The 26,563-nt window shown below is 41.8% G+C and overlaps 1 protein-coding gene across 3 annotated transcripts in view; it reads right to left on the minus strand.

Moving 5' to 3' along the window:
- Positions 1-26,563, minus strand: part of STAG1 (STAG1 cohesin complex component) — a 154,470-nt gene that overhangs the window by 112,834 nt on the left and 15,073 nt on the right. For all 3 annotated transcript variants that reach the window (XM_071437372.1, XM_071437370.1, XM_071437371.1), the window contains exon 2: positions 2,674-2,808. In XM_071437372.1, the coding sequence (XP_071293473.1) occupies positions 2,674-2,702 (29 nt within the window). In that variant the 5' untranslated portion in view covers positions 2,703-2,808. The remainder of the gene's footprint in view (positions 1-2,673; positions 2,809-26,563) is intronic.

The following is a 26,563-nucleotide window of genomic DNA, read 5'->3' on the forward strand; positions in this document are numbered from 1 at the left end:
TTCATAGAGTAGCATTAAATTATTCCCAACTTTACTAGAAAAAACAACATGAATATTTTCTTACACTCTTTGATTTGCTTAAAACCAGTGGCTCTGACTAAAGAATATTTATAGAATATTTAACATCCCTCAGGTTTTTCAGCAGGTGTGTTGAGTTACCAAATCCATTAATATACACTTTTTAACCTTAAACTCTGTGATATTCCATTCACTTTTTAAGTCCATCTGGATTCTTTAAGCGGGAATGCAATTTCCACCACCACATATTTTTCCTAGCTTTTTGTTCTTGGAATATTTCACAAACATTCCCTCACTTCTTGAATGTGGCAAATCCAGGAAATATGAACCAAGAAAACGTTCTTCCACAACTAATCCCTAAGCTAACAAGAACCCCCTCAGGCTGACACTCCCCCTCAGTGCTGCCCATCAAGGTCATCCCCAGCTTTAGCCTGTACTCATCCACAATTAATTGTTTTTAAAGCAGTTTTAAAAATACAAGCAAAAACTGTAATGCAAAGCACACTATTATTAAGGTCAGACAAATTTCTTTTCAATTGTCTCAATTGTCCAACCATCCAGTTTCTTAAATAACAGGACTTGAAGTCTTAGCCCGGAATGCCACTCAACCCTGATAAACTCAAGTTCCTTCACACCCTGAGGTCAAAAAAAACCACAGAAAACCAAAAAACAAACAAACAAACAAACAAAAAAAAAACCAAAAAAAAACCAAAAAAAACCAACAAACAAAAAAAAAAACCAAACAAAAAAAAAACATTCCTAGAAACATAAATTTAGATAGTTACCAAATGTACCTGGTGCAGGTGCCTGGCACTGGCAGCAAGGTGGTGACAGAGGGAGCTCTGTGAGGGAATGGTGGGGGGCCCTGGGGGGGGGGGGAATAGTGGGGGGCAGCTCTGTGAGAGGGGACAGCCCAGGGGATGGCCCTGTGAGGGCATGGGACAGGGGATGGCCCTGTGAGGGCATGGGACAGGGGGCAGCGGCCCTGTGAGGGCATGGAATGGCCCTGTGAGGGGATGGGACAGGGGCGGCTCTGTGAGGGCATGGAATGGCCCTGTGAGGGGATGGGACAGGGGCGGCTTTGTGAGGGCATGGCGGGGGGACAGCCCTGTGAGGGGATGGGATGGGGGATGGCAGCCCTGTGAGGGGATGGGATGGGGGGCAGCAGCCCTGTGAGGGGATGGGATGGCAGGGGGCGGCGGCCCTGTGAGGGGATGGGATGGCAGGGGGCGGCGGCCCTGTGAGGGGATGGGATGGCGGCGGCAGCAGCCCTGTGAGGGGATGGGATGGCGGGGGGTAGCAGCCCTGTGAGGGGATGGGATGGGATGGGGGGCGGCAGCCCTGTGAGGGGATGGGATGGGATGGGATGGGGGGGCGGCAGCCCTGTGAGGGGATGGTGGGGGGCGGCAGCCCTGTGAGGGGATGGGATGGGGGGCAGCAGCCCTGTGAGGGGATGGGATGGGATGGGGGGCAGCAGCCCTGTGAGGGGATGGGATGGGATGGCGGCGGCAGCAGCCCTGTGAGGGGATGGGATGGGGGGCGGCAGCCCTGTGAGGGGATGGGATGGGGGGCAGCAGCCCTGTGAGGGGATGGGATGGGGGGTGGCAGCCCTGTGAGGGGATGGGATGGCGGCGGCAGCAGCCCTGTGAGGGGATGGGATGGGGGGTGGCAGCCCTGTGAGGGGATGGGATGGGATGGGGGGCAGCAGCCCTGTGAGGGGATGGGATGGCGAGGGCAGCCCTGTGAGGGGATGGGATGGGATGGGATGGGGGGCGGCAGCCCTGTGAGGGCATGGCGGGGAGAAGGGGGTCCCTTGAGGGGAGCTGGAGTGGGCTGGGCACCCCCACTGGGGCATGAGGGGGTAGGGTGGGATGAAAGATTGAAGGCGAACTCAGGCAGAGGTAGAAGGAACACCTGGTAGGTTTTGCCTTTGTTTCTCACCATCATCCAAATCCTTTTTAATTAGCAATAAATTAATTTTCTCCAAGCCAAGCCCATTTGGTCTGGTTTGATTTCCCTGTCATTACCTCACCCCATGAGCTTCCTCACTTTGTGTGCTCTCCCTGTCCTGTGAAGAAAGGAGCAGGTTCCAGTCTCTAAAATTCCTTCTTAACTCTGATTTCCTCTCCAGCTTCTCCTGTTATAGACTTTCACTCTGTTCTTCCCAGTAGCTCACTTTATCCAAGCACAGCCATGTTCCCATGTGCATTAACCATTCCTATTTCCCAGCAGGACCAAAACATGTTCATGACACTTGCTATCTTCAACTGCAGCAGGCAAAGGCTTTTTGCACAATAAATTCAGCTCATTGTAAGAAAATACACAACTGGAATATACAATATGGTCCATTATGACCAAATCCAATCCATGCTGCTGAAATCTCACAACATTCAGAAGCATAAAAGTAGCAAAGACCTTGTTTTGCTTTGCACAGCAAAGTTAAGTCTCCATACATAGAAAGAAATATTTTTTAGATTAAGTGTTTTGCAGTTTTTTTACACAGTTTTTCACCACATGAAAACACCGGAGGCCTGGAACAGTCACACTAGCATGCACTTCTTCCAAACTTGTGTTTCATCCTCACAATCACCTCTCTGTTTACTTCAACCTTTTTAAAAGCCAAGATTTCAAATGTAGAGAGAAGTGTATACTCACTGTAGTACTGGCAAATCTGAAGTAATCATTTTTGCAGCACTCTTGGAAGTAAGAGCTACATAGAACTTCTTCTCAAAGTTATTATAAGACAACTACTTGGAAACTTCTTTCATGAAAAGAATGTCAAAGTCCAGTCTGTAAGAGAGAGAAAAAAATGTTTAGATGTGACTCCAAAATAATAATACATTTGTGTGACTGAATTTTACAAAATAGAAGCTGTGCAAGGGTCTAAGTGCAGCAGGAGGTATTTTAACTTGATGAAACTGAAGTTGTAAATTTAAATAATAAAGTAGACTGCATCTGTGGTGTCACTACACCCACTAGTAACATTTCTCTACCCAAAAGACTAACCAAGGAGTTGACTAATGGCAGTAGATGTGACTTTACCATTAAATAATGGCACAATGTGACAGATTCAATAATCCTCACTGCAATAAAACACAGAACTGCCATCCTAGTCTTCTAGAAAAAGCAAGTTCTGGAGAAACAAAGTAGATTTGTTTCAGTCTCCCTTTTTACAGGTCCTGGGCTAATAGGAAGAGCTGTATGGAGGATTGCAGTTCATCAATGGCAAGGAATACCAAGGACTCAACTGTGTGTTTTTAAAACACAGGATATGTTCAAACTCTTTTATTTAAATATTAATTTCCTCTCGATGGGCACTTTTTCCCTGTGCACTAGCAGCTTTGCACGAGGCAGGAGGAAAATCCAGCCAGGAAGAGCTAACATAAACTGCACCAAACAAACCAGTACAGCATATAAAGTATAACTTCTATCCTACTACACACACATCCGTGTTTATTTACCAACTGTACAGAATGAACAGGCTTTTTTGCCTCTTCATGTTACAGTTCCAATTAGACTCACAGTTGCATACAACTAGTTCTTCCAGTACTTAGTACTTTGTGCTACAACAGTTTTACTTACAGTGCCTTATCATGAAATTTACATTTTTTATACCATATAATTAGCGAGCCATTTTGTTGCCAAACACATGTTAACAAACAAAAAGTTGGTTTGGAGCTAAAACCACCACTCCATCATTAATGGTTTCAATGGGCCAATACACCAGGCTGGTGTAAAAGTTCTCCAGTTTTACTATGAGACAGAAGTTAATCTGAGTTCTCCTAGAACAAAAATGTCATATATGCTACTTGTGCTATTTCCATAAGCATTTCTTCATTAAAGACACTGCTCATTACTGTGTTTCAAAGGATAGGATTGCTCCTAACAGGGCAATCACATTCCAGTCCACAACATAAAGCAACCACTTCAGACACTGGTAAGAATTTATCATAAAGAAACACAGCATCAGATCAAATTAAGTTCTGAGTTGACTTCCTATATGAAAAAATAAAGGCAATGTTCAGATCTCTAAAATGGAGAAGTTCACTACAACTGGAACAAGACTGAAGAAAAAAGTTTTGTTTTTTTTTTTACTAACACAAGCAGTCTCACACACATACATACAAATGCTTATACTAGCTGGATGTCAAAGGAAACCTATCCATCTTAGACCTTCAGATTAGCTGATTCTAGCAAGATTCATGGCAATCTTACTTTCCAGAAAAGCTTTCTAAAGAAGTTCAAGGAAATTTATGTGTGCTCCAGGTGGGGTATCTTCCACAGACATTTAAGGCATCCTGCACAACTACTATGTGGGATTTCTTTTTTAAATTTTCCTTTTCAACCTAATCACCCTTTCCAGCTGCTGGCTGTGCATGCTCAGATGTAATCAGCAGCATTCAGCTGCTCTAGGGAAGTGCTCTCACACACAAGGAAAAGGATACTTGCTCAGAATTAGCTTATTTGAAAAGCAAAGTCCTAACTCAGAAGTATGGAGTGAAGGGTGTAAAGAGCCAGGAGAGGAGAGGACCAAGGCAGCTGCACTCACAGTGCTAAGGGCAGAAAACCTGACACCAGGGAACTGCAAGGGCCTGTGCTGCTTTCTCCTTGTCCTTATGCTAAACAGGAAACTGCAAAACAGGGCTGAAAGAAGCCACCCCTCTGTGGTAACGTTCAGACTGGACCGTCAGAAGACAACAGCGTTACCCCTCTACACTCTTGTACTAATACAGCCACTGTGTGACAAAATACAAAAACTGTTTGAAACTGTGGAAAATTCATTGATCCTTGTAGACTACACAAGTATGAACCTTTGTGTTTTTCTGGTTTTAATAAAAGAAATACCTGTTTCTGAAAGATGAAGTTCTCATAACCAGAAAAATCAAACTCTCCCTCTTTCTCTCCTTCTACCTGAGAATAAAGTCATTGATAAAAAACATCCTGAAAGCTTGAGACACAACTATTTTGTCATCTATCCTGGAGAACAGAGCAAGGGGAAAAATACTTCATATTTCAGCATTCGAAGTTATTTAAACTATAATAAACACAATACAGTCCTTTAACATGCAGTTAACTGCTTATTTTAGTTTAGAAATAAAAGTCTGATGTTTTCATTCAATCCCAATTATAATGACCTTTGTACCTTTGCAGCTTTTTGAACCTGCACCTCTATATTATAAGATGACATAAATTAATGCTGGTCCAGTAAAAATTACCTATAGAGGAATATAAAGCAGGCAGTAGAAGACACCATTTAGTTCAAACATACAATGGGAAACCAGTAAATGTTTCCCTTTTTTACCTGTTTTCCAAGCATGCACAATAATCAGGGCAGACACGACGACCATTATATAAAACTCCTTTTATAAAAAATGTATTTTGTAGTAGATTGTTATTGAAGAAACACTATAATAAACCAAACAATCTCATAATGAGCTCCATTTTAAAAAGACTCCAGGATTTCACAACAATGAATCCAATACACACATTCCATCAATATTTCCTGTGGTTTTGACTAACACACAAAGCTACCCACACTTTTTGCAGTCCTTAGGTTGTTTGCCTCTCTGATGCTGAAGTAATCCACCCATTTTAGCCAAAAACCAAACAAATTAAAAAACTGACAACATCCTGACAAGAGTCCTTCCAAGCAACTCTCTGACAGCAACAACACCAAATCAAGTTAACTCTGTTGTAGACTGGGTACCTACATCTTATAAAGTTGATCCCAAAACTTAAAGAAAATCAACTACTTAATCCAGCAGTTACTATATTATTATTGCCATTGCCTAGAAGACACCCAAAACAAAAGATAGCAGGCATTAGGCTGACTTCTAATACAAAATCCTTTCCTTGTTGACCAAGTCACCTTATCCTTTCCAAGTGCAAAATACATTCAAACAACAGCTCACACAAATGAAGCAATGTCTTCTACAGTTAACTGGTCATGCCTTTACCCCCTTCCTCCATTTCCCATTTCCAATGACCCTGCTCTCTCCCTCGGTGCTCCCTTCTGGAGTACATGATGGCGTGTCATGCTCCTGCACAGCAGCAGAAAACAAGACATGGAAAACACTAGTTTTTCCTGGTTTAGAGACAAGATTTGTCCCCTCAATATTCTTGCCCAAAACCTGCATCTGACTGCTAGGAAAAGGCATCAGCACAAATAACAATCCTGCACTCCACACCCAGGCAGAGCTTCCAGCAACCAGGTGAGAGACAAGAGAGGATCAGATGCAGGCAGATCAATTCTAGCCTTCACTGCTTTATCCAATGTCTTGGGCACACCACAGAAACCCCTCCTGCTCAGCTACCCACCTGCAATGTGAAAATAGTATCTAGAAATTGGAAACATGAATTCTAAATCCTGCAGAAATAGAAAAATAATCATCAGGAACTAACCTTGTAACAAATTTACCAGATGCCGTGATGTGTTCTGCATCACTCAGGAATTTCTGTTTGCTCTGGATTAAATATTCTATAAGCATAAGGTTTATTTCTGCTAAAGGTTTGGAACTTGAAACATATTAACTCATGTTAACCCTACAGCCACTTGATTTAGAGCCAAATTCGATCACCACTCCCAGGTCTGATTCTGAAAGCACACAGCATGATTTAAGGCCAAACAAAGCATAATGCTCATTCAGCCCATCTTTAAAAGAACTTCACTGAAGTTCTGTGCATAATATATATTGCACTCTATCACATTCTAATAAGTACTTCAACCAATATTGAAAGCCCAAGTGATAGAAAAATGATCACTGAGCACTAGTGAGATCCTCACTACTTATGGTGCACAGCAAGCTCCCTACGTGGTCTGCAGCATTCCTAATCCAGTCAAACCATGACAGAAGGAGGAAATATCAGCATCAACTAGGCTAGCACAGCATGGCCATGCTTCACTTCCTACACCCATCAAAATCATCCTGGATATATTGTTACTAGTACCCCACATCCCTCTCCAGTGTGCCTCTGCTACTCTGGTTAGCCATTCCCAAACAACCTGCAGCTCCCAGCCTGCAGAGGATGTCAGTGTCCACCCCAAAACCCTGGGAGAGCTGCTGGACACACCAGATGCTTGTGCTGCCATTCAGAGGGACCTGGGTAGACTGGAGCACTGGACACACAGGGATCACGTGAAGTTCAATAAAATGTACAGCCAAGAACCACACAGAGAAGACCTGTCCACAAAAGTGGGGTATTTAGCAGATGCTTATTATCATTCACTTAAGTTTCTTTTCTTCCATGCTTTACAGGTATCACCAGACATTTTACCCATACCTGTGGGATCAAAAACTACCTTGTGGCAACCATTAGCTGTCCATTTAAATTGCCTTCAATTGCAGTTGTCTCCTCAGTTGCACCAACATGCAGAACTGACTCTACAGGCAAAACAGCTGTTGCTGCTCCCTCTCACCAAATGCTTTTAGCCTAGACAGGTCCTGCCTAGTCAGCCAGAAAAATCCTCTGAAGTGTCACATCATAGCACATGAAATTATTCTGTGCTGCTCGACATTCCAAATGCAAGACCTCACACTGAAAGGCTGCACAAATCCCCTCTTCCAGAGCTGGGAATAAAATCCTTACGTGACAAAAACATCCGAGCCATGCTACCACATTTCTATACTTAGTTCTCTGTCTCTAAAAATGTGTGAGCTGCCAAAACCAATCAGTTTTTCTGTATCTTCTGCTACCATTACCAGAAGGTAGCAGCTAATTCCTGTACTGTGCAGGTCTGTGCTAAGGCACCGACACCAAGATCACACAGGAAAGCTGATACAATCTTTTAACCATGGCTACAGTAGCATAATTAATTCAAATGTCACACATCACTCAGACAATTGTTCGATCTCCAGTGTTTAGCCTGATAGCTTTTAAATATATTTTCATATACTGCTTTCTTCTAATGCCTAGGATGGCTAATACTAAAAATACTAATCAATGCTTCATTAAAACAATTGCTGTAGATCTGGCTTGCTCAAGAACAGAAATGTTATCATTTCAATTTTTAATTATATCTTTTTTAATAAGCGTAAATTTGATGGACTGAGCACATGAAAACAAGCTTGCCTTCCCTTTGTTATTCTTACAGACTCTTCAGACATAACTGCTCCTTCTTCTGTGGATACTCTGAGACACTTGACCTGATTTTCTGCAGCACTGAGCATTCATAACTGTTGCTGAGATCACCGGGGGCTATGGGCACTCCACCACTCATAGGGCAAATAATTATGAGCTGACTGCACAAGGCTAAGAGTTAAGGCACTGACTTCTAATGTTAGTCCAATATCTGGATGATTAAGGCCTAAATTAACAACTTGCTCCTTTCTCATCTGTCCATTAGGATAACATCAACACCTACCAGCCTCATGCCTACCTGCTCTAAACACAAAATACACAGAACAAAAAGGACTCTACTAAGTTACTTCTACTGTCCTCAGGCTGTGAGACTGAATAGATGGACTCCAGAAGCCTTATGTTTCTCTGTCCTTGTATTTCCAAAACTTAGAAGTCTTGAGAAGATAAACTCAATTACCTTTTTAAGATTACACAAGAGCATTGAGAATCGAAAAAAATCCCATGGAACAAGTTTTAAGTCAAGAGAGATTTTGCTTAATGTAGAAACTGCAGAGTCAAGTCATCCTCCAAACAAAAGCATGAACAATAAAAACTTGCAAAAGACTGAATAATGAAAGGGACAGTATAAAGTATAAAGGGACAGTATAAGTGTGAGTTAGAGAGATAAAGTTATCAAGGTAATTAAACACTTCCTCCTAAAAGAAGCACCCTGATCAGCTGATGCTTACTCAGCTCACTAAAATGACCAAAAGCTTCTTGAGGTTTGGCACAGTTGATTTTAGAAGGCCAAGCCAATGTTCCAGGAGGCTCTAACACACCTGTGCACAGGAAAGCACCAGGAGGGTACAACTGGACACAGACCAGACTAAAGAGGATGACTTCTTCTCCCACATGTAAAAACTGCTGCAAAGGCAACAGAGAGGGACAGTAAAGAGTATTTCTGAGTGGGAACACACAAGCCATGGGTGTGTGCTGCAGCAAGGACAACTCAGGTAAGACACGTACAAACCAGGCAGGGACCAGTGGAGCTCTCCACTATGGTGCTCAATCAAATGTGAATTACCCACAACTGAATATTTTTGCTTTTCCTAAGTATGGGTCAAGTTTGTCAGGTGCAACAGGCAAGGTCTGTGGTGAAAGCTTATTCTGAGGGGCTTGAAACAGCTGGGAAAAACCAGACATGGCTTTTGGGACACAGCCTGCTTTAGGTCTGAAGACATGGCACAACCAGAGCTGTGCCTGCTGGATGGAAAGGCTGGGGACTAGGCCAAATCTCCACACCCCTGCTTACCCCTGCCTCTTCTAATAGTTCTGGGACTTTCACCTTCAATCAAACACGTGTGACAATAATTAAAACTAAATCCAGTGATTACAATCACACTCAAGCACTGCAGTGAGTGCTCATTGCTAGAAAATAATCCACATTTAGAGGAAGGCAGGAATCCCTGGTAGAGTCAGCCATGTAGAGGGCCACAGAGGCTGTAGATATTCGTCTCTGTGCAGCACAAAGCACAGCAGGCCAGGAGCTCACACTGTCTGCAGGCACACCAGAAGCACTGTTAATAGATTTTTATGCTACCTCAGAAAAGTGTTTACTCATCTGTAATTTTTCTCAGCAGTGGACATCTGGTGTTCTATTATTCATTGCATCTGGAAAATTGCCAACAATAAAACCAATTTTCACAAAAAGGAAGCAAAGCCTGACATGAACAATGCTGGAATAAAGGAAAAAACTCTCAGAATGGTTCACGTTTTTGTTCTCTTTGTCTTTTATTTTCTCCTCATATGGGGGACTCCGAGTAGAAAAGCCAAAAGGAACTGCAGAACATTTTTCCCAGATTATAAAAGAAAACAAGCATTTTGAATTCACATATAAAGTAAAAACTCTGGCAAATGACTGATTCTGGTACTCATTTGAACATATGGGGGAAGTGCACAAAGGCTAGATGAAAATAAGGTCACTAAAGTACTAACTTAGCTGCTAAGAGAAAGGATATTTAATGGTTAATATAGAGACTTGTATATATCAAGTAGAAGAAAATGTAGGACCACTCTAACATGTAATATTCCACCAACTTGCTGATAGGCACCTGTAATACTCTCCTCAAAAGAACACAAACACATAATGCTTCTTCAAAAGAAGGAGGTGGTGCTGAGGACTTTGTTAAAACATTCCCACCTCAAAACTGACCCCTCAGGAAGAAGCCAATATCTCAGATTCATCTTTGGAGGAACAGCTCCACCAACTCCTTCATTGCCAGACCTGTCAAGATCCACAGCCTTGCAAAGATGTCCTGATCCAAGAAGCTCAAACAGCAAAGCTTTCTGGGCATGATCTCAGAGCGACTGAGGCACTGAAAGCCTCTCCTCAGCATTCACATCTACTCCAGAGATAAGCCTTACAAAGTTTTAGGCTAAGAGTCTTTCAATGCTATCAGTTCAGGAACTGCAGTTCAGGAACTGGTGCACCAGTTTTCTTGAGTCCAGGGAATTCAGCTCCAATGACAAAATCCTGTGGATTCCTGTACTCCTGCCTAACAACAGGTTGGAGGCTCAGCTTAACCCTCAGCCTGATGCAGCTAATTGGTCTCTGTTCCACTACAGCTCCTTATTCTCTCAAATAGCATCTTTCTGTGAACATGAGGATATGTGGATATTTTAAAATGATGTACTTCATGCTTCAAGCTGCTCAGAAGTGATGTTGCATTTAAAGAAGGGATTAGTAAATATCCAATAAGCATTTTATAAGGAGCATAATGCTATCTCTCAGCAGTGAGGCAGTCTAAATACCCTTGCTTTCAGTAACCATTTTTACTAGCATTAAGTGAGCAGGGGTTCCACTGATGCTTTTCATTTAAGCAGGAATAAATTTCAACAGGAAATAGAAGAAAACCATTTCTCTTCCATTGTTAATTATTTTTAGCCTAAGTAACTCTGTAAATGATTTTTTCAAAAATCCCATTTGCTTTAGCATAAAAGAGACTTCTCAAAAGAGGTCCTGGTAGCACAGATTTTTTTGACTCTAGACATTCTGTGGGATATTGACAGAGTATATGGATGTACCACAGAGAGGGAGTAATTTCCATATACTTCCCATATCCACTAGCCAGAGAACCTGAATTATAGACACCCGAAAAACTGCTCCTAAAAAAGAGTTTGTGAAAACTGAGCAAGAGCAAAAAAAGGAGCAGATGTAGACCATAAAAGATTAAGTTATTTAAAAAAGGATCATTATATATATCAATAGAAAAGTTACAGAATCAACCTCTACTTCCCAACCCCAACAACTTCTTGGCAAAATTCAACCTGATATCAAACCAGACACCCTCAACCTATATCTTGTACCAGAACAATCCCTCCTCTGAACCAATCCACAACTTGCAGCTTTCAGGGAAAAAACACCCAAGCCCTAAATCCTATCATGCCCCAAAGACCAAAGAAAAAGCTGTGAGTAACCCCAAACCCTGTCAATAGCAAAACAAGCAGGTGACTCTAACTTGGTTCTTCTTCATTAAAATTTGCTTTAAATTCTCCTCCCAGTAAATGAATCAACAGTATTCTCCTCTACCAGGAATTTTCTCATCTGTTCCCCAAGACCAAGGGACTGTGCAGATTGTTAATCCAAGGAGACCAGGTGGGAAAAACCCCCATCAGAACACATTAGAATATTCCCCTCTTCACCACTCAGTGAGCTGGTTACAAGAGAAACTACATCTAGTTGGTTACAAGAGAAACTACTGCAGCTATAAACTACACAATTTAAATCATCTCTCCATCAAACCATCAGTGCTACCACAAACTCACTAAGTCAGATCAGCAGTTTCCCATTGACCACATTTTGCCTTAAGAACTTAAAAGAACAATAACTCCAGAGTCCCCATGCTGCTAAATAGCCCAAATCCATCGTAGCCTGACACTGTCCCAGTCTAAAGGCAGTGGATGAGACCCATAAACAAGCTGAAATCCTCATGGGCTCATTCTTCAACAAAGATGATAAAGGTACAAGCAAGCCTACTCATCTGAAACACACAGGTGACATATTTTTCCTCTGAAAACTCACACACTTTCAAAGCCATCCCATGTGTGACACCAGGCACCTCTATCAGCCCGTTCCCAAAGCCTACACTGGGACTGGTTTCCTGTCCACCAGGCCAACACCTCCTGTCACAAAGCCAACAGAGTGAAACTCAAACAAGCCATAAAGTGGAGGCAGTGCCCCAAGAGCCTGGGCGTGTGCTGGGAGCACTCAGCACTGCATTGAGCTAAGAACCTTCCCAAAGACTGCCTCACACAAAAACCTACCATATCTGCTGAACAAACCTCACCAATGGTACGTCCACATGGCACAGCTTTTGATCTGTAGCAGCAGTACAGTCAAATCCTTCACTGAAACAGCATACATTGTAAAATATTTCTTCTCATCCATCTTAAAACAACCTGACCACCACAACAAAGTTGTGAGGAAAAGCACATTTTTTCAATGGACAGATACAACCATTCTGGAGCTAGAAATAAAAAGCCTTGCAAGCATGTTTCCCAGGCAAACTCATACTGCAGCCAAAATTCAAATCTAAATCCAGAGGCTAACACAATTCCCCAAAGCCCAATAGCTTCCCCAACACTACACAGGTGAACAGCAAGAGGACAAGCAGCAAACAAGGAAATGATGATTTGCCAGAAGAACACTTCCCAGAACAAAACCATTCCACTCCTAGGTTCTCACTCCCAATCTGAAACACTTAGGGAGGTGCACAGCTGGAAAATAAAGATTCCCATTCATTTTAAATAATTGACTCAAAAGGGAAAGTGATTTTATTCCACATTCGTTTCCTCCATCTCTATAATTGATATCTCTGCCCCATAGGCAATCCCTCCCCACAGCTCAGCAGAGCTCACAGCAATGAATTGCTTTCTCCCTGTACTGAGCTTTAGGATTGTGCCTTTATTTCAGTCTAAAGCAGTGTGATCCAGGAGCTTGCCTACTTTTTCACAGCAATATCAATTGACCTAAAAATACACATTACCTGTACCTACAAGCCTTTCTTGATTGAGACATGAGGGGGAAAAAATATTTATTTTAGCTCAGTGAATCATCCTGAAAGAAAGTTTTTATCATTCAGAAATTAATTCTGGTTAGTCAAAAACCCTAGGAAGACTAGCTAGGAGGGGCAGAACTGCTTGCTCTTTGCCATTTAAAAATGGAGGTGTAGAGCACAAGGCCACAGGTGAGCTGTGGATTTACTGCAGTGCAGCATCACCAAAATGGGCTTTGCTCACACAACAGCTGATTTCCCACCATCTTTCTCATTGTCCTTTGAGTGTTTTCCCTCCTGACTCAATACAAATACTTGACTTTGAAGGCATGGTGACAACTCAAACTTCAAAGCTATCACTAATGTATCTGGATACTCTAAATTGCAAATACTGATGATTTCTTTCACAACTGTATCTTGCATTACAGAAATACAGGAACACCTCTTTTTATTTCTGAAGAGTTATTTGACAAGCAGATGACAAAAACAGGAATTAGTGTGACAGTGTCTGAGCAAACATCATTCATTTTTGTGCTCCCAACTTTAAAGCCTACCCAAAAAATACTTTCTCCTGGTAACACTGACAACAGTCCTTCCCCCTAGACAAGGAAGAATTTTTTGATCTGGGAAATATTTACTAAAACAATTCACTGGACTAACGCAGCAGTTTGCAGCCTAATGAAACAGCTTAGCTAAAGCTTAGCCAAAATGGACCACTTAAAAAGAGACACAAGAAAGATCTTGCCTCCCTTGGAAAGGCTGCCAGCAGATGAAGGCTGCTCCATGATGTTGGTAATGACATTATCCACAGCTCCAGTATGAACTGCCAGAGTGCTTTATCTTTCTAAAGATACCCAAACAGAGAGGAAACCCTGTGGTACTGGAAAACTGGAACATGGGCTTTGCCAGCAACCTAAACCACTTACCTTCCTGTAGGAAATAATTAAGGTACCAAACCTCCTCCCCAAAAATAAAGGTTCACAGCTAACCTTGACTGTGAATTGAGGAAAGAACCCAAGGATTAATCACCAGAAGAAATGCAGAGTAGCTGCAGAAGAGCCACCTCACAGGTAGCAGGGTAACAGATGAAACCAAGAGCCACAAACCAACATCTCTGAGGGACCCAAGAATGGCAAAAATGTGGGATCCTGAGGCTATCCTGATACCACCAAAACTTGTTTAGAAATGTGCAGGGGGCTTAGAGGCATCTGCCTGGTTTGTGTCTGTGTAAGGCCAAAGCTCCATTCAGGACAGAGTGGTGAAGTTAAAGTCAGTGCTCAGAGCAGAGTCTTCAACATCTGGAATTTAAGAACTGCTACTCACAGAATTCTCTGCTAAGCTACAGTGATGCTCTCCAACAGCACCAGCCTCCTGCTTACACACACAGAGCCCTACAAATCTCTTCCCTGGGAACAACAGACTAAGAAAAAAAGAAAAATTAACAGGTGAGAAAAGAGCCTCGTGCCTAGAAGAGAAGAGCATTGTCTTCTACCATCAAATATAAGACACTGGAAATAGAAAAAGCACAATTCTCTCAGCACTGCTGGTAAGATTGAGTGAAACTTAACAGAAACTATGGAAAAGAGAAGCTGATGCTCCCTAGTGAGAAGGGAAACTCCAGCAGCTGATCCACACAAGAGGATATTTCCCCTTGTAAGACTCCTTGGCTTTTGTTTTTGCAGAGAAGAGAACAGACCACACAGCTTTAAATGTTGAAGAATTTGCAAATACTTCCTTCTGTGCCTCAGAGAAACAGGCAGAGGACTTTCAGTATCTTACATAGCCACATAAAATGAAAATACATCCAGTAACTGATATTTGAAACTGTCAGGCTGTAAGAGCAAGAGTGAGAATATTTTGAAGCATTTCCTAAAACAGATTCTCAATTCCCATGAGATTCTCAAGAGCAAATGCTAGCTAAAAATTATAACCCCAGGAGTTAACTAAGGGAACATTTCCTCTAGGAACAATCCTTACAGAAAATACAAGGAAGACACAAGTTTTCATTTCTCTTGTACCTGGTCCTACCTCCATTTCCCTACAAATTATTCAAATAAATGCAAACAATAATCTATAAGCATTGCCTTTACCCTTGAGGCAAAGGTAGAGCAAGCTTTTCCAGAGCCCACAGTATACACAAATATATTTAATATAGCATTCAGCAATCATTTGAATACTTTAAAAGTATCAAGGAAGTTTTTTATCCAGGGGTTATACCAACACTTAGCACTCCCACAAATCAAGTTCTCATAACACAGAGAACATGACTACATATCAAAGAATAATAATCATTTAAAAAAACCCCAAACCAACATAATCAACATGAACAGATATTTTCCTTTTCAACAGGGTTTTGGGATGAAGTTTCATACAATGGTTGAACCAATCTGATTGGTTGCTGTTGTTTAAAATGCAGTCCCTGCTTTTTCCTCCTGCTCCAGATCACATTTTCCTACTTTTTTTTTTTTTTTTTTTTTTTTTAACAGGAGCTTGGATACTCCCAGCAAACCAGTGAATGGAGACACAGGGGACACTGGAAAAGGAGAGAAGGGAGGAAGCAGCTCCAGTCCTCCTGCCCTCCCTGCTCCCATCCAGGCAGCACAGCAATTCTACCATATTGATTCAATTGAAAATGCAGCACAGCTTCTTCATGGCTTTGGCAGAACAGAAGAGGCAACACATAACAAAGTCCACATTAAACACTCCACACTATATATAACCTGAGAGAAATCTATTAGATTACAGTATCACAGTACACTTCCTACATGTTATATTATTTTCATTTATCACCATCCAGAACGTGCTCCCATAAGTCATTCATTTTCTATTATCTTAAGGTAGTGTTAATTCAAGACTCAAAATAATGGCCTAGCTATAGGTTGATCACTCTAAAAGAGATATATGAATGCTCTCTAAACAGAGCAGTAAAAATTTAAAAGTAAAGAAAAACCCAGGAGACACTATTGGAGAACTATTTCAGAGAAAAACACAAATGCAAAGAATTTAGGATAGAGTCCTCTGTACAGCACTTCTAGCTAAGTTTCAGAGCAAAACAAAAAGCAGAGTCAGTAGGAAGCAACATCTGAATGAATGCCTGGGAATGCCAGTCACTACTACCCACTGCCCTGAACATCAGGCACCGTGGCTCCTCCCTCCTATGGCTGTTCTGGCACTTGGCTTTCTGCCCATTTGCACAATCCAGGAAATCATCTAGCAATTGTCAGAACTGTTTTCCAGTTGTTTGTATTTGGATCAGCTCCCTGAACTTGCTCATGCCTTGTTTGCACAAGCACAGAACCAGGGCTAGGGAAGAGATGGGAACAGCCAGGAGAGAACAGGACCAGGAGATCTGCACTGGCCTAAACTGCTACAGAAATGTACTGTACCTTGCTGAAAGATCTTAGAAAAAGAGGCAAAAACCCCCCAGTTTCTCAAAATTCCAGTGTATACTACAAATGTACTTCAAAAATAGGTGCTAATGCTCAATAAATACAACACGCTGCTTTTGGATCAATGAGTATGGATTCCTTTCCTAACCAAACTCTAAGGATGTCAAAGAAAAAGCAGAGTCAGATTAAGGCCATTTGGAGGCTTTTTAATAATCTTTGCATAAATAGAAAGCATCTAATTATAGCAGATGATAGCCAGTTGCTTGCCAATACCTGTGATATCCTAAGTAAGCATTTTCTCCACAGAATTCTCTTACACTGTTTTGAGGGGAGAGGACAGGGAGGGGGGAAGGGCTACCTTCTTTCTGACTCCCATTTCTCATTTTTCTACCAGTATTAGTCTGCATTAACAGCCAAATCATACACACACACTCACACAACACTGCCAGTGACCTACTAGAAAGTTGCTATAGCAACGACTGCTTTCAGAAATACACGTTGTGCATTTTAAGTGCCATCATAGTGTAACTCATCTGTCAATTAATAACCATGGCTCACAGGAACACACCACATACTCCAAAAAAAATTAACAAATAAACACAGAGGCTTTATGTCCACAGAAGGAAGCACTGGGAAACCCCGTGTGGGCTTAGACTCACTACCAATGGAAAAAAACAAACAATGACACATATTTAGCACCAAGATGTAACTCTCACATTCCTGTTTAAGTGCACTCAATTCATGAAGTATGAAAAAACTTCAGTTCAGTCTTAAAGGGGGAAATCACTTGTAAATATCATTAAATGTCTAATTTAAGCAAGTCCAACTTAGTTGTAAAATCATCTATAGGAACATACAGAAAACATAATTTAATTTAGGTTTCTGTTACATTTTGAATGAAATCTCTAATAAGAAGCAATGGATTTGAAAACACATTGAGTAAACAAAAAACTGAGTATCTACTTTCAGCCTCAGTAGACTTCATGAAACCCTGTGGCCAGGTTATTTCTAATTAGCCATCAGACTAAACCTGTGACATTGTCCCTTTCTCTGGATGCAGGTGTCCACCAGTTTTGGTGATAAGTGTTAGATACAAAGCATAAACACAGAAAAGAACTGAACATCCAAAATGTCAATTAGTTATTCACAGAGAGAAAACTTCAAGAAAATTCAACGAGCACAATTGGAAACTCAAGAATCCTCCAGTACTACCCACAGCAGCTCATTTCTTGTTTCCTCTCACAGCCCTGCCTTGCACAGCAGGTGATGTTCAGTCAAGTCCATGCCCTAGGTCCCAGTTCTCCTGTCTCAGCTATGGCCCATGTGCTGTCCATGGACTGTCACTGACCAGTGGAAGGTCAGTGCACTGCAATACAGAATATCCTCTGTACACAACACAAAGGCTGCTGCCTGAGCTTTGCAGAGACCCTGGAGCACCAAGGGCTGTCTGCATCAATGACATGATGAGAAAGCCTGCAGAGCTTCTGAGCTCCAATGTGACCTTGAAAAGTGTTTGAATTTCCTTTCTCACATCCTCTAAATCCAGTTCAAATCATTCTCTCACATGACAAAGATAAAAATCCCTTTTTTTGTAATGTTTTTTTTTGTTTGAGATGAACATCAAGCTCTCACAGCACCCAGCCTTTGACAATATACTGGTAGTGATGCCAGCTGAAATCTTCCTGGGTATCAGAAAACAGAGCAAGAGGCCATGCTGGTTTCAGCTGGGGGAGAGTTCATTTCCTTCCCAGGGGCTGGTATGGGGCTGTGCTGGGGTCTGTGCTGAACACAGGCTGACAATGGTGACACCTTTCTGCTCTGGCTGAGCTCCCACAGAGCCAGGGCCTTTCCTGCCCCTCCTATGGCAATGCCAGGGAGGGGACACAGGTGACCTAAACCAACCCAAGGGATATTCCAGACCTCATGAACAGCATATAAAGCGGAAGGAAGAGGGAGGAAGGGGGGACATTTGGAGTGATGGCATTTGTCTTCCCAAGTCACTGTTACCTGTGTTGGGCCCTGCTCCCCTGGAGGTGTGGAACTGCTGCCTGCCTGTGGGAGAGCTGAATTAATTCCTTGGTTTCAGTTACCTGTATGTGCAGCTTTGCCTTCCCTGTTAAACTGGCCCTCTCTCAACCCATGAGCTGTCCAGCTTTTACCCATCCATTTCTCTCTCCAATCCTGCTGGTGGGGGAAGCAGCAAGTGTGACTGCAAGGGCCTGGTGGGGCTGGAAGGGACAGAAACTCTGCCCAAAGCTCTGCATGAGCTCACTGAGCTCCACCAAGAGCCCCGGCCTGGTTATGTGTGTGCAGCAATTCCTGTAGGGACTTTCCACTTGTCCTGGACTTCACAGGGAGGATTTTCTAAAAACTGAATCACAACTAATCCTTTTAGTTTGGATAACAAAGACCACCTTGGAAAGTCTGATTCTTATGCATACATGAAACATACTGTAGGAGAGCTGTGAGATACACACCCCCCCAAGGCAGCAAGGCCCAGAGTCAGGGTACAGGGGCAATTCTATCTCCCTGCATCCCACTGACAGCTCACAGGAGCAAAGCAGGCAGAGGCACAACCAACCAGTATTTCATTTCTAGTTATGGTTAATGTAACACTCTGAAAAGTCTCTGAACAGCAAAAAAACCCCTGCCTTAGAATCTCCTTTCTCACATCACAATGGAAGAACTTTTTTCCTCTTACCTGTGGACAGCTGGCAGCAGTCATGAGGCAGAGGGCTAATTAAAAACTATTGTAAATACAACAATGCTCTTAATCTTTCCAGTGAGATACCAACAGACATAGCTCTCCAGATTTTATAACAGGAAATTTAAATTGTAATTACCTTTTTTTTTTTTTAATCCAGAATTTGGCTAATCACAGTTTCATTAATCATACCTTTAAATAATTTAGAACAGCAAGATACCCTCATCTTCAAAGTTATTAAAAAGTGGTGCCATTTTCTGGCTAACTTTTTAAAACACGTCTACAATAATAAAAATAGCACATGGGGCAGAAGAAAGGCCTGTAAAGACCTGCATTTCTGCTGAGGCCAAAGCCCAGTCACAAGACAAATGCATGTGTGTAGCCATACCCCCTAGAACACTCCCAAAATCCACACCCTCCCAACTGCTTGCATTTACACACATTAGATTCTGCAGCAGTATTATCTTTTGAGGTGATACTTTATATTCCCTAATATTATAAGTATAGGTGAGTCCCTTCTTATTCAAAAATGTAATTATATCCCCCCCTGGCAAACCCCTCTGACAATAAACAATGCAGGTCAGCTTTCACTACCACCTACATTCAGTACTACAGCTGCTCTCATGTCTTTCCAGATCCACCTCTCCCCTCTGGACCTTTCCCTTTATTCAGGACAAAATTCCTGCTTGTCCTGACATCCACCCTGGTGTCTGGGGGCACCAGGTGAAGTTCACAGGGTAGTGGCTCCTCAGCAGTCAGAACGCCATGGTCATCTCCACTTCTCCAGCCACATAGCCAGGCCATGCTGGAATCAGCTTTCCAGCTTCTCCTTTGCATTTTCAGGAGGCTGGTTCCTCCCACAGACCCAGTGTGAGAACTCTGATCATGCAGAGTGGACTCAGGCAATTTCCTCTCCTCTTTCCATGACTGTGGCTCAGGGACTGCAGATGCAGCCAGAGCTGGGACACCTCCCTGTCAGGGACCACCATCCCTCTCTGCTTCTTTTCCTTCCCTGACCCAAATGAAGGTTCCATCCTGTCCTGTCCCAATCCTCCCTTGTTCTTGAGTCTGTGCTCCCCTTTACATTCCTGTCACCCAGGTCATGTATGCCAGCAAACCCCTCTAATTTCTCTAATGGGGGCTCAGATACTTCCTATCTTTTCCTGGGCCTCCTCTTCTAAGAAACATTTCCAGTTGAAAAATAAAACATTCACAATTTCAGAATACAGACCTCTGAAACATTTAAGTGCTGCAGACTACATGGCAAGAGCACAAAGTGTGGCAAACAAGGGCAGAGGATGGAGGGAAGCTGGATGTGCCTTCAGCAGCAGCCTACAGTGAGTTCTGAGCTCCCTGTTTAACTGTATTCTTACATACCTGCCAGAACATCCCCCCCACAAATAATGTGCTGACTGAAAGACCTTTAGGTCCATCATTTCTGGGGTTCTTTTGATCCCCAAGATAAACCTTTAACATTTTATTCTGTACACTGCTGCTGTCTCACTGTTAAGAGGAGATACAGCCTTGGCCTTCACATAAACAAGATATTTTACAAAATCCCACTGTCCCTTTCTGCATAATTTGCCATTGTAATTAAATATTGGAGCTGTGACACTTATCATTGAAAATTCATGTGGTCCTTAGGCTTCCACTTTTTCTTCAGATGGAAGTCAAAAGCCACATTAATGCCAGCTTTGCTATCAGGATCACAAGAATATAATTTCTGACTAAATTAATACATTAGCACTAACATGAAAAATTAATTGTTTAAATGACTCTTACATGGCTTTTTTCCAATAATCTGTTCATCATTAAGATAATTCCCACATTTTAATTCTTGAAGGACGCTTCTAATAAGGCTGTAGGACTCACCAGGCTTTCCTTTTATTTAAAGGTTGGGTCTCCTTTCTGTTTTTAAACTGTCAATGGTTATATTTATTAGCTAACTAGAAATAATTTCCCATTTGCCATCAGCACTGCATAAAGCTCAGCTTGCACTCAGGTTTGAAAGTGTCAAATTTAACCTGAAACCTCAAACAAGCTGAATTTTTCCAGTTAATGAATCATTGCTCCCAACTAGCTGTCCAATTCCAAAAGTAATTAATACAAATAAACTGCTTCTTAAATTAGCAGTAAAACACTAATCCATAAACATTTATCCAATAAGCATCAAGTATAATAAAACCACATTCCCTCTCATGATCAAGGTGCATTCCCATTCTGCCGCTTGAGGGTAAGAGGCTGAGGGCACCGAGCCCTCTGCCCTCATCCACCAGAGGAACAAGGAGTGCAAAAGCAGCAGTGGAACCTCCTCCTGACCCAGGGAACAAAAACTGTCCCTGGAACACAGACTGCTCTCTGTCAGTGCAGTAACTGCATTATGTGGCTTTGGAAGAGTCAGGCACAATCCCACTTGAAAAATAATGAATCTGCAAGAACACATCACGAGCCATCAAATGAGATCCTAAATGTGATCAGCTGCTTTGTGGGCATTTCTGAGAAGGTACAACACACACATTTTTCTGTCCCTCCTGATGCCTTTCCCGGGAATGTAATTGCTCCAGTTTAAACTGTGATGAAGATTTTCTTCCAGAACCAGAACGTGGTTTCTGTTTTTAGGAACCACAGAACCAGAAGTCTTTGCTGCCTTGCTGATACACTGATAAAAGTTCTCTTTGTAGGGTTTGGCCAACTGGGACTGCTGCACACTTACTGTTCCCTTCTGTTTGTCTTTTCCAGCAGTTCCACAAGCTGTGGAAACAATGAAAGCTTGATTCTCCACAGATTACTGTTCTGTAACTCTGTGTGGATTCTCTAACATCTAACAACAATTGAAATCCTGCTCCTGCTTTTATTTAGAAGAGTGTGTAGAGAGGGGTGGGAAAGAGTTGTTAAGAAAGTAACTTAGGCCAGTTATCTACCTTCACAAAAACTGCAGGAATTTGCTATTTGGAGACCTCCCACCCCCTCCAAATTTAACTGAAATTAGTGGCTGTGCTCTGAAGAGACAATGCAGCAACTCAATTCTTCTAATGCATTTAAATACCATGTTATGTCAAACCACGTTATGCCAAAAAATATTAAATCCTATTCAAAAGACCAAAAATTAGCAATATTAAAGTACCCCAAGTTTCTTTCCCTTGTCCCCTCCTCTGTCCCACTGTCCTGGCAGTGACAGGAGTGACTCAAACACTTGCAAAGCCACACTACTGCCTTAGAGAACCAAACTGAAAACCACAAATCAGCACAAGGTGACATCAAACTGCCCATATAGATATAAATCACCAAGAACGAGAAAAGCCAAGACATTCTCCAGAAAACAGCTGTTAAAATTCTTGGGTTTCTATCCAAGTAGCTTGTATTTGCCAAGAATCTTTAAGCTTCTTTTCTACCTTAGAAGCATTTGGAATAAACACAGACAATTAAACGTGTACTGCAGAACTGTTTTAAAGAATTGATTTCTCTGTTTCCAAACTGATATGCATTCAAAGGTTTGTTTCAAAAATCTTCCAGAATTCAGCAGTTGCAAAACTCTTAATCCCAGAACTTTAGCAGCACAGGATGTAATGCTCAGTGTTTTGCCCTTCTGAGTTGCTGGTTTTTTTACTTGTTTATTTTTTAGTGGGGGAAGGAAGGGCTCAAGAATTAGGGAAAGGAGGCAATACAAGCAAAAACAAACTTAGACTGCTATGTGGCTTCTAAGAAACCATACCATAATCTCAGAGAAGAGGAAGCTGTTAATGATTTCTCTGATAATATGAAAAGCAGTAGTATGAACAGGCAACATCAATGAATGCAGAGGGTTTAGTGAATTATGATAAGGGCTCAGGATGAGAGGCAGCTTCCTAGTCCAGGTCAAGTTGATTTTGTCTGCTGAATGAACTAACAGCATGATCACTGCCAGAGAATAATTTGAACACATTAATCCTGACATCCTCTCTAAATCTGAGTTGAACCTGAGAAATTATGAAGTACTGTATTGATTAGGGTCCTGCTAAGGGAAGAGCTGAAGAGGACATAATTGCAGTGCTCAAAAGCAGCCCTGCCACTATTTCATGGAGAATTCAGTCCAGTGGTCAAGGTAATATCCACCCACCTGAACAGCTAGATGTAACAAGAACAAACACTTTCTGATTTGAGGAAAAGCCAACTAAATATTTTTTCAGAAATACTTCCCAAGGGAAATGCAGTGAGCGTAAAACTTAGAGAAAAACAGCAAATGAAAATGTTTCCAGAATTATTTGTTCAGCAAACACACAAGGTAGTAATTCTATTTTGGGTTTCAAAAAGAGTGACTGGACATGCTCAAACTCCATTTAGGGGAGGCATAGAGCCTCAAACATCTAGAATTCCACACAAATCCTCCTGTATTCCTAGAGAAAGGCAGTGATGTTCATTAGGAGTCAATGATGCTGGGGCAAACCCAAGATTACTCATCAACAAACACAGATATCAATGAACAAAGATTACTCATCAAAAAACACAGTTTAAAAGTGAGCTCTGCATGTCTCCCTGTCCCAAAGGATTTAGCCTGAACCTTCAAACCTGCCATGGCCCAAACTATGAATGGCAAAAGCATGTGCTAAAGAAACACCACCAAAATTTTAGCAGAAAGGGGCACATCTTGGTAATCCTGATTATCCCCAGTGGAAAGCAGTTAAAAACAAGCTGGTGGCAAACTGAAAGGCCCCATTCTATTTACTTAATCTTACCCATTCTAACTGAGCAATGTACAGAGTCCAGCTCAGTGTCACTGATGTACCATTACCTGTCTGGAAGGGAGAGGGTGGATGGCTCAAGAACACAGGTAATGTAAATCTCTTTTGGAAGAGTGCCATTCCAGGTGACAACTCAACATTCAGATAATCCAAGAAGCCTCTGAAGAAATTGGTGAGACTTTGTATCTTCTTGCCAAATAGCTTTCTCCCTTTTCCCAGGAGCTTCTTGGCTACTGTTTGAGCTCATCCAAAGGCCTGCAGGTGGATAAGGAGTTTGCCTGGATTTTCTCTGACTGCTCCATGAGGAGGTTCCAGCACCAAAAGGGTCATCCAGAGCCAGCTGAAAGCACAGCTTTCCTTCTTTTCTTCAGGGAGCTGCTGCTCTCCCAGCAGTAGTAGCCCAGCAAGGTCAGATTGAGAAAAGGGTGCCAAAAATATTTCACCAGCTAAAAATGAGGAAGCTGCTTGATTAGGCACAAAAGTATAGCTTTATTTCAACTGTGATATCAGAAGCCCTAAAATAGAAAAATCCCAGAAAATACAAAGTAGACAAAAAATTCACAACTTAGTCTCTAATCCCCTATCAACTAAAGTATAAAATTAGATAAACATGCAAAGGACCATGTTCTCCAATTCTAGTAAGGACACAGGAATATCTCAAATTATACTATGTATGAGAAGAGAATAGTCTAGTTTCATGTTTCTTAGTTATTCAACTAAATCCAGGAGGAGACAATAACAATTTAAAAGCAGATTTTTCTTTCTACACTTTCCCTTGTGAGCTGCATGAGGATTTTTCTTTGCTTTAATTTTATATATTAAAATAGCATCCTTAATTACTTAGAGCTTATATGAACTTTCAATGTCCAAATTTTATTGCAGCCATTTTAATACCCATAATTAGCTTGTTCCGATTTTTAATGCTAAATACTATAAATTACTGAGTACTCTAACACTTCAGTTTTCTAGTACTTAGATTTTTAATATTACAGATGTGACAGGTTCTCCCATCTGAAGTGGTTGAGCTCACCCCCCTACTGCATTACACAGCTCATGTTCAATACACTCCAAATTGCCAGTGGCTCTTTTCATCATTAATTACATTTTTCACGTCCAACACTAATCGATTTCCAGCCCATGACCAACAGAAGAGAGCAATCCCACTTCTCATTCTGTACCTCAGCCTGGCCTGTTCTGCTGTGATTACCATGTGCTGCTGTCTCTGTCACACTTCGCTTTCTAAATAATGGGTTTCAAGCAGGATACACTGCTTTAATGTGCATTTGTAAAACCCATAGCAAAGCACATTCTCAGTCTGTCCCAGGCCCCCAGCCACCTGGGAAGGAGCACATCCCTGCAGGATTGCTACCTGGCCTTCCCACACCTGGCTGGAAGAGGAAAAACAAGAGGAATGAGAGCTCAAAGAGCCCTGCAACTCTAGTGTGATTCCCAGTACTGATTTCTACATTTCTTTATCAAAAATGCTCTGGTCTTAATACTGCCAAGGAGAGAAAAGGGAACTGACTACCTTTTAAAACTAATGCTTCTAGGTTTATTCCTCTTTTGCAGGAACATGGGGAATTACTTGTGCATTTGCTATGGAAAGCACCTCTCTTACCTGCAGGCTGAAACCTGGACTTCACTGTGCACTTACAGCACATATTATAGTAAAACATATCTGCTGAAAATCACACATCCTTCCTAAGTACAGAAAGTCCTGAATATAGAACTCCCAAAGAATTCACAGGTAATTCCCAATCAGTACATGGAGCAAAAACTCCACCCTTGAATGTGTTTGAGGTTTGCATGCCTGTGGGTTTTTCTTCTTATAGTCTTCAATTAAACAACAACAACAAAAAAAAAACAACAAAAATCAAACAAACAAAAAACCAACACAAACACCAACCAAAAAAAACCAAACAAACAAACAAAAAAACCCACCCAAAAGGTGAGGTCAAATCCTGTCCACAGGTTGTTACTTCTGTAGGTACCATTCAAAACCAGAAGTGTGAGAAGATGTGACCTTGCAGACAGAGCACCACGAGCAGATGTGAGATCACCCAGAGCCTGGACATCCCATCTAACAGAACCTGTGAGTACTGCACTCTTAAAGAACAGCCTGTTTCAGTGCCAGCCCTCTGAACCCACAGCAGCAGAGGAACCCAGCCCTGAGCACTCCCAAACCTTCCACCATCCTTTGCAGTCAGAATTCAGGGAACTCTTCAACACTTTCATGCTTTGTTTTATACACTGTATAAATGTTATAAAGAGTATTATACATTACTGTATGTTTGATTCACACATTAACTGCAGGCAATACAGGCATCTTGCAGTTCCAGAGACACTGGGCATGTTAACAGAATGCAAAATAAGAGTTATTTGTTTCAGCAAAATTACCCACACTGAAGCTAAAAACATCTCTCCAGAATTCCTAGGGCAATGCTGAGAAAATTTTGTCTTTAAAGCTATAAAAAGTTTCATGAGCTCCTTACCAGTGGGCACTGAAGCCTCTTCCACAAGTTTTCAATTATTCCTCAGAGGAGGGAGCACTGATACATGAACACAGTGAGCAGAGATGGAACAGCAAATGTTTCTGTAACTGGAGTGTCCATGTGCTCTTTG

This window comes from Agelaius tricolor, unplaced genomic scaffold (assembly GCF_023055355.1).
Source record: "Agelaius tricolor isolate 1412-34295 unplaced genomic scaffold, bAgeTri1.0.p SCAF_12, whole genome shotgun sequence".
Lineage (NCBI taxonomy): Eukaryota > Metazoa > Chordata > Aves > Passeriformes > Icteridae > Agelaius > Agelaius tricolor.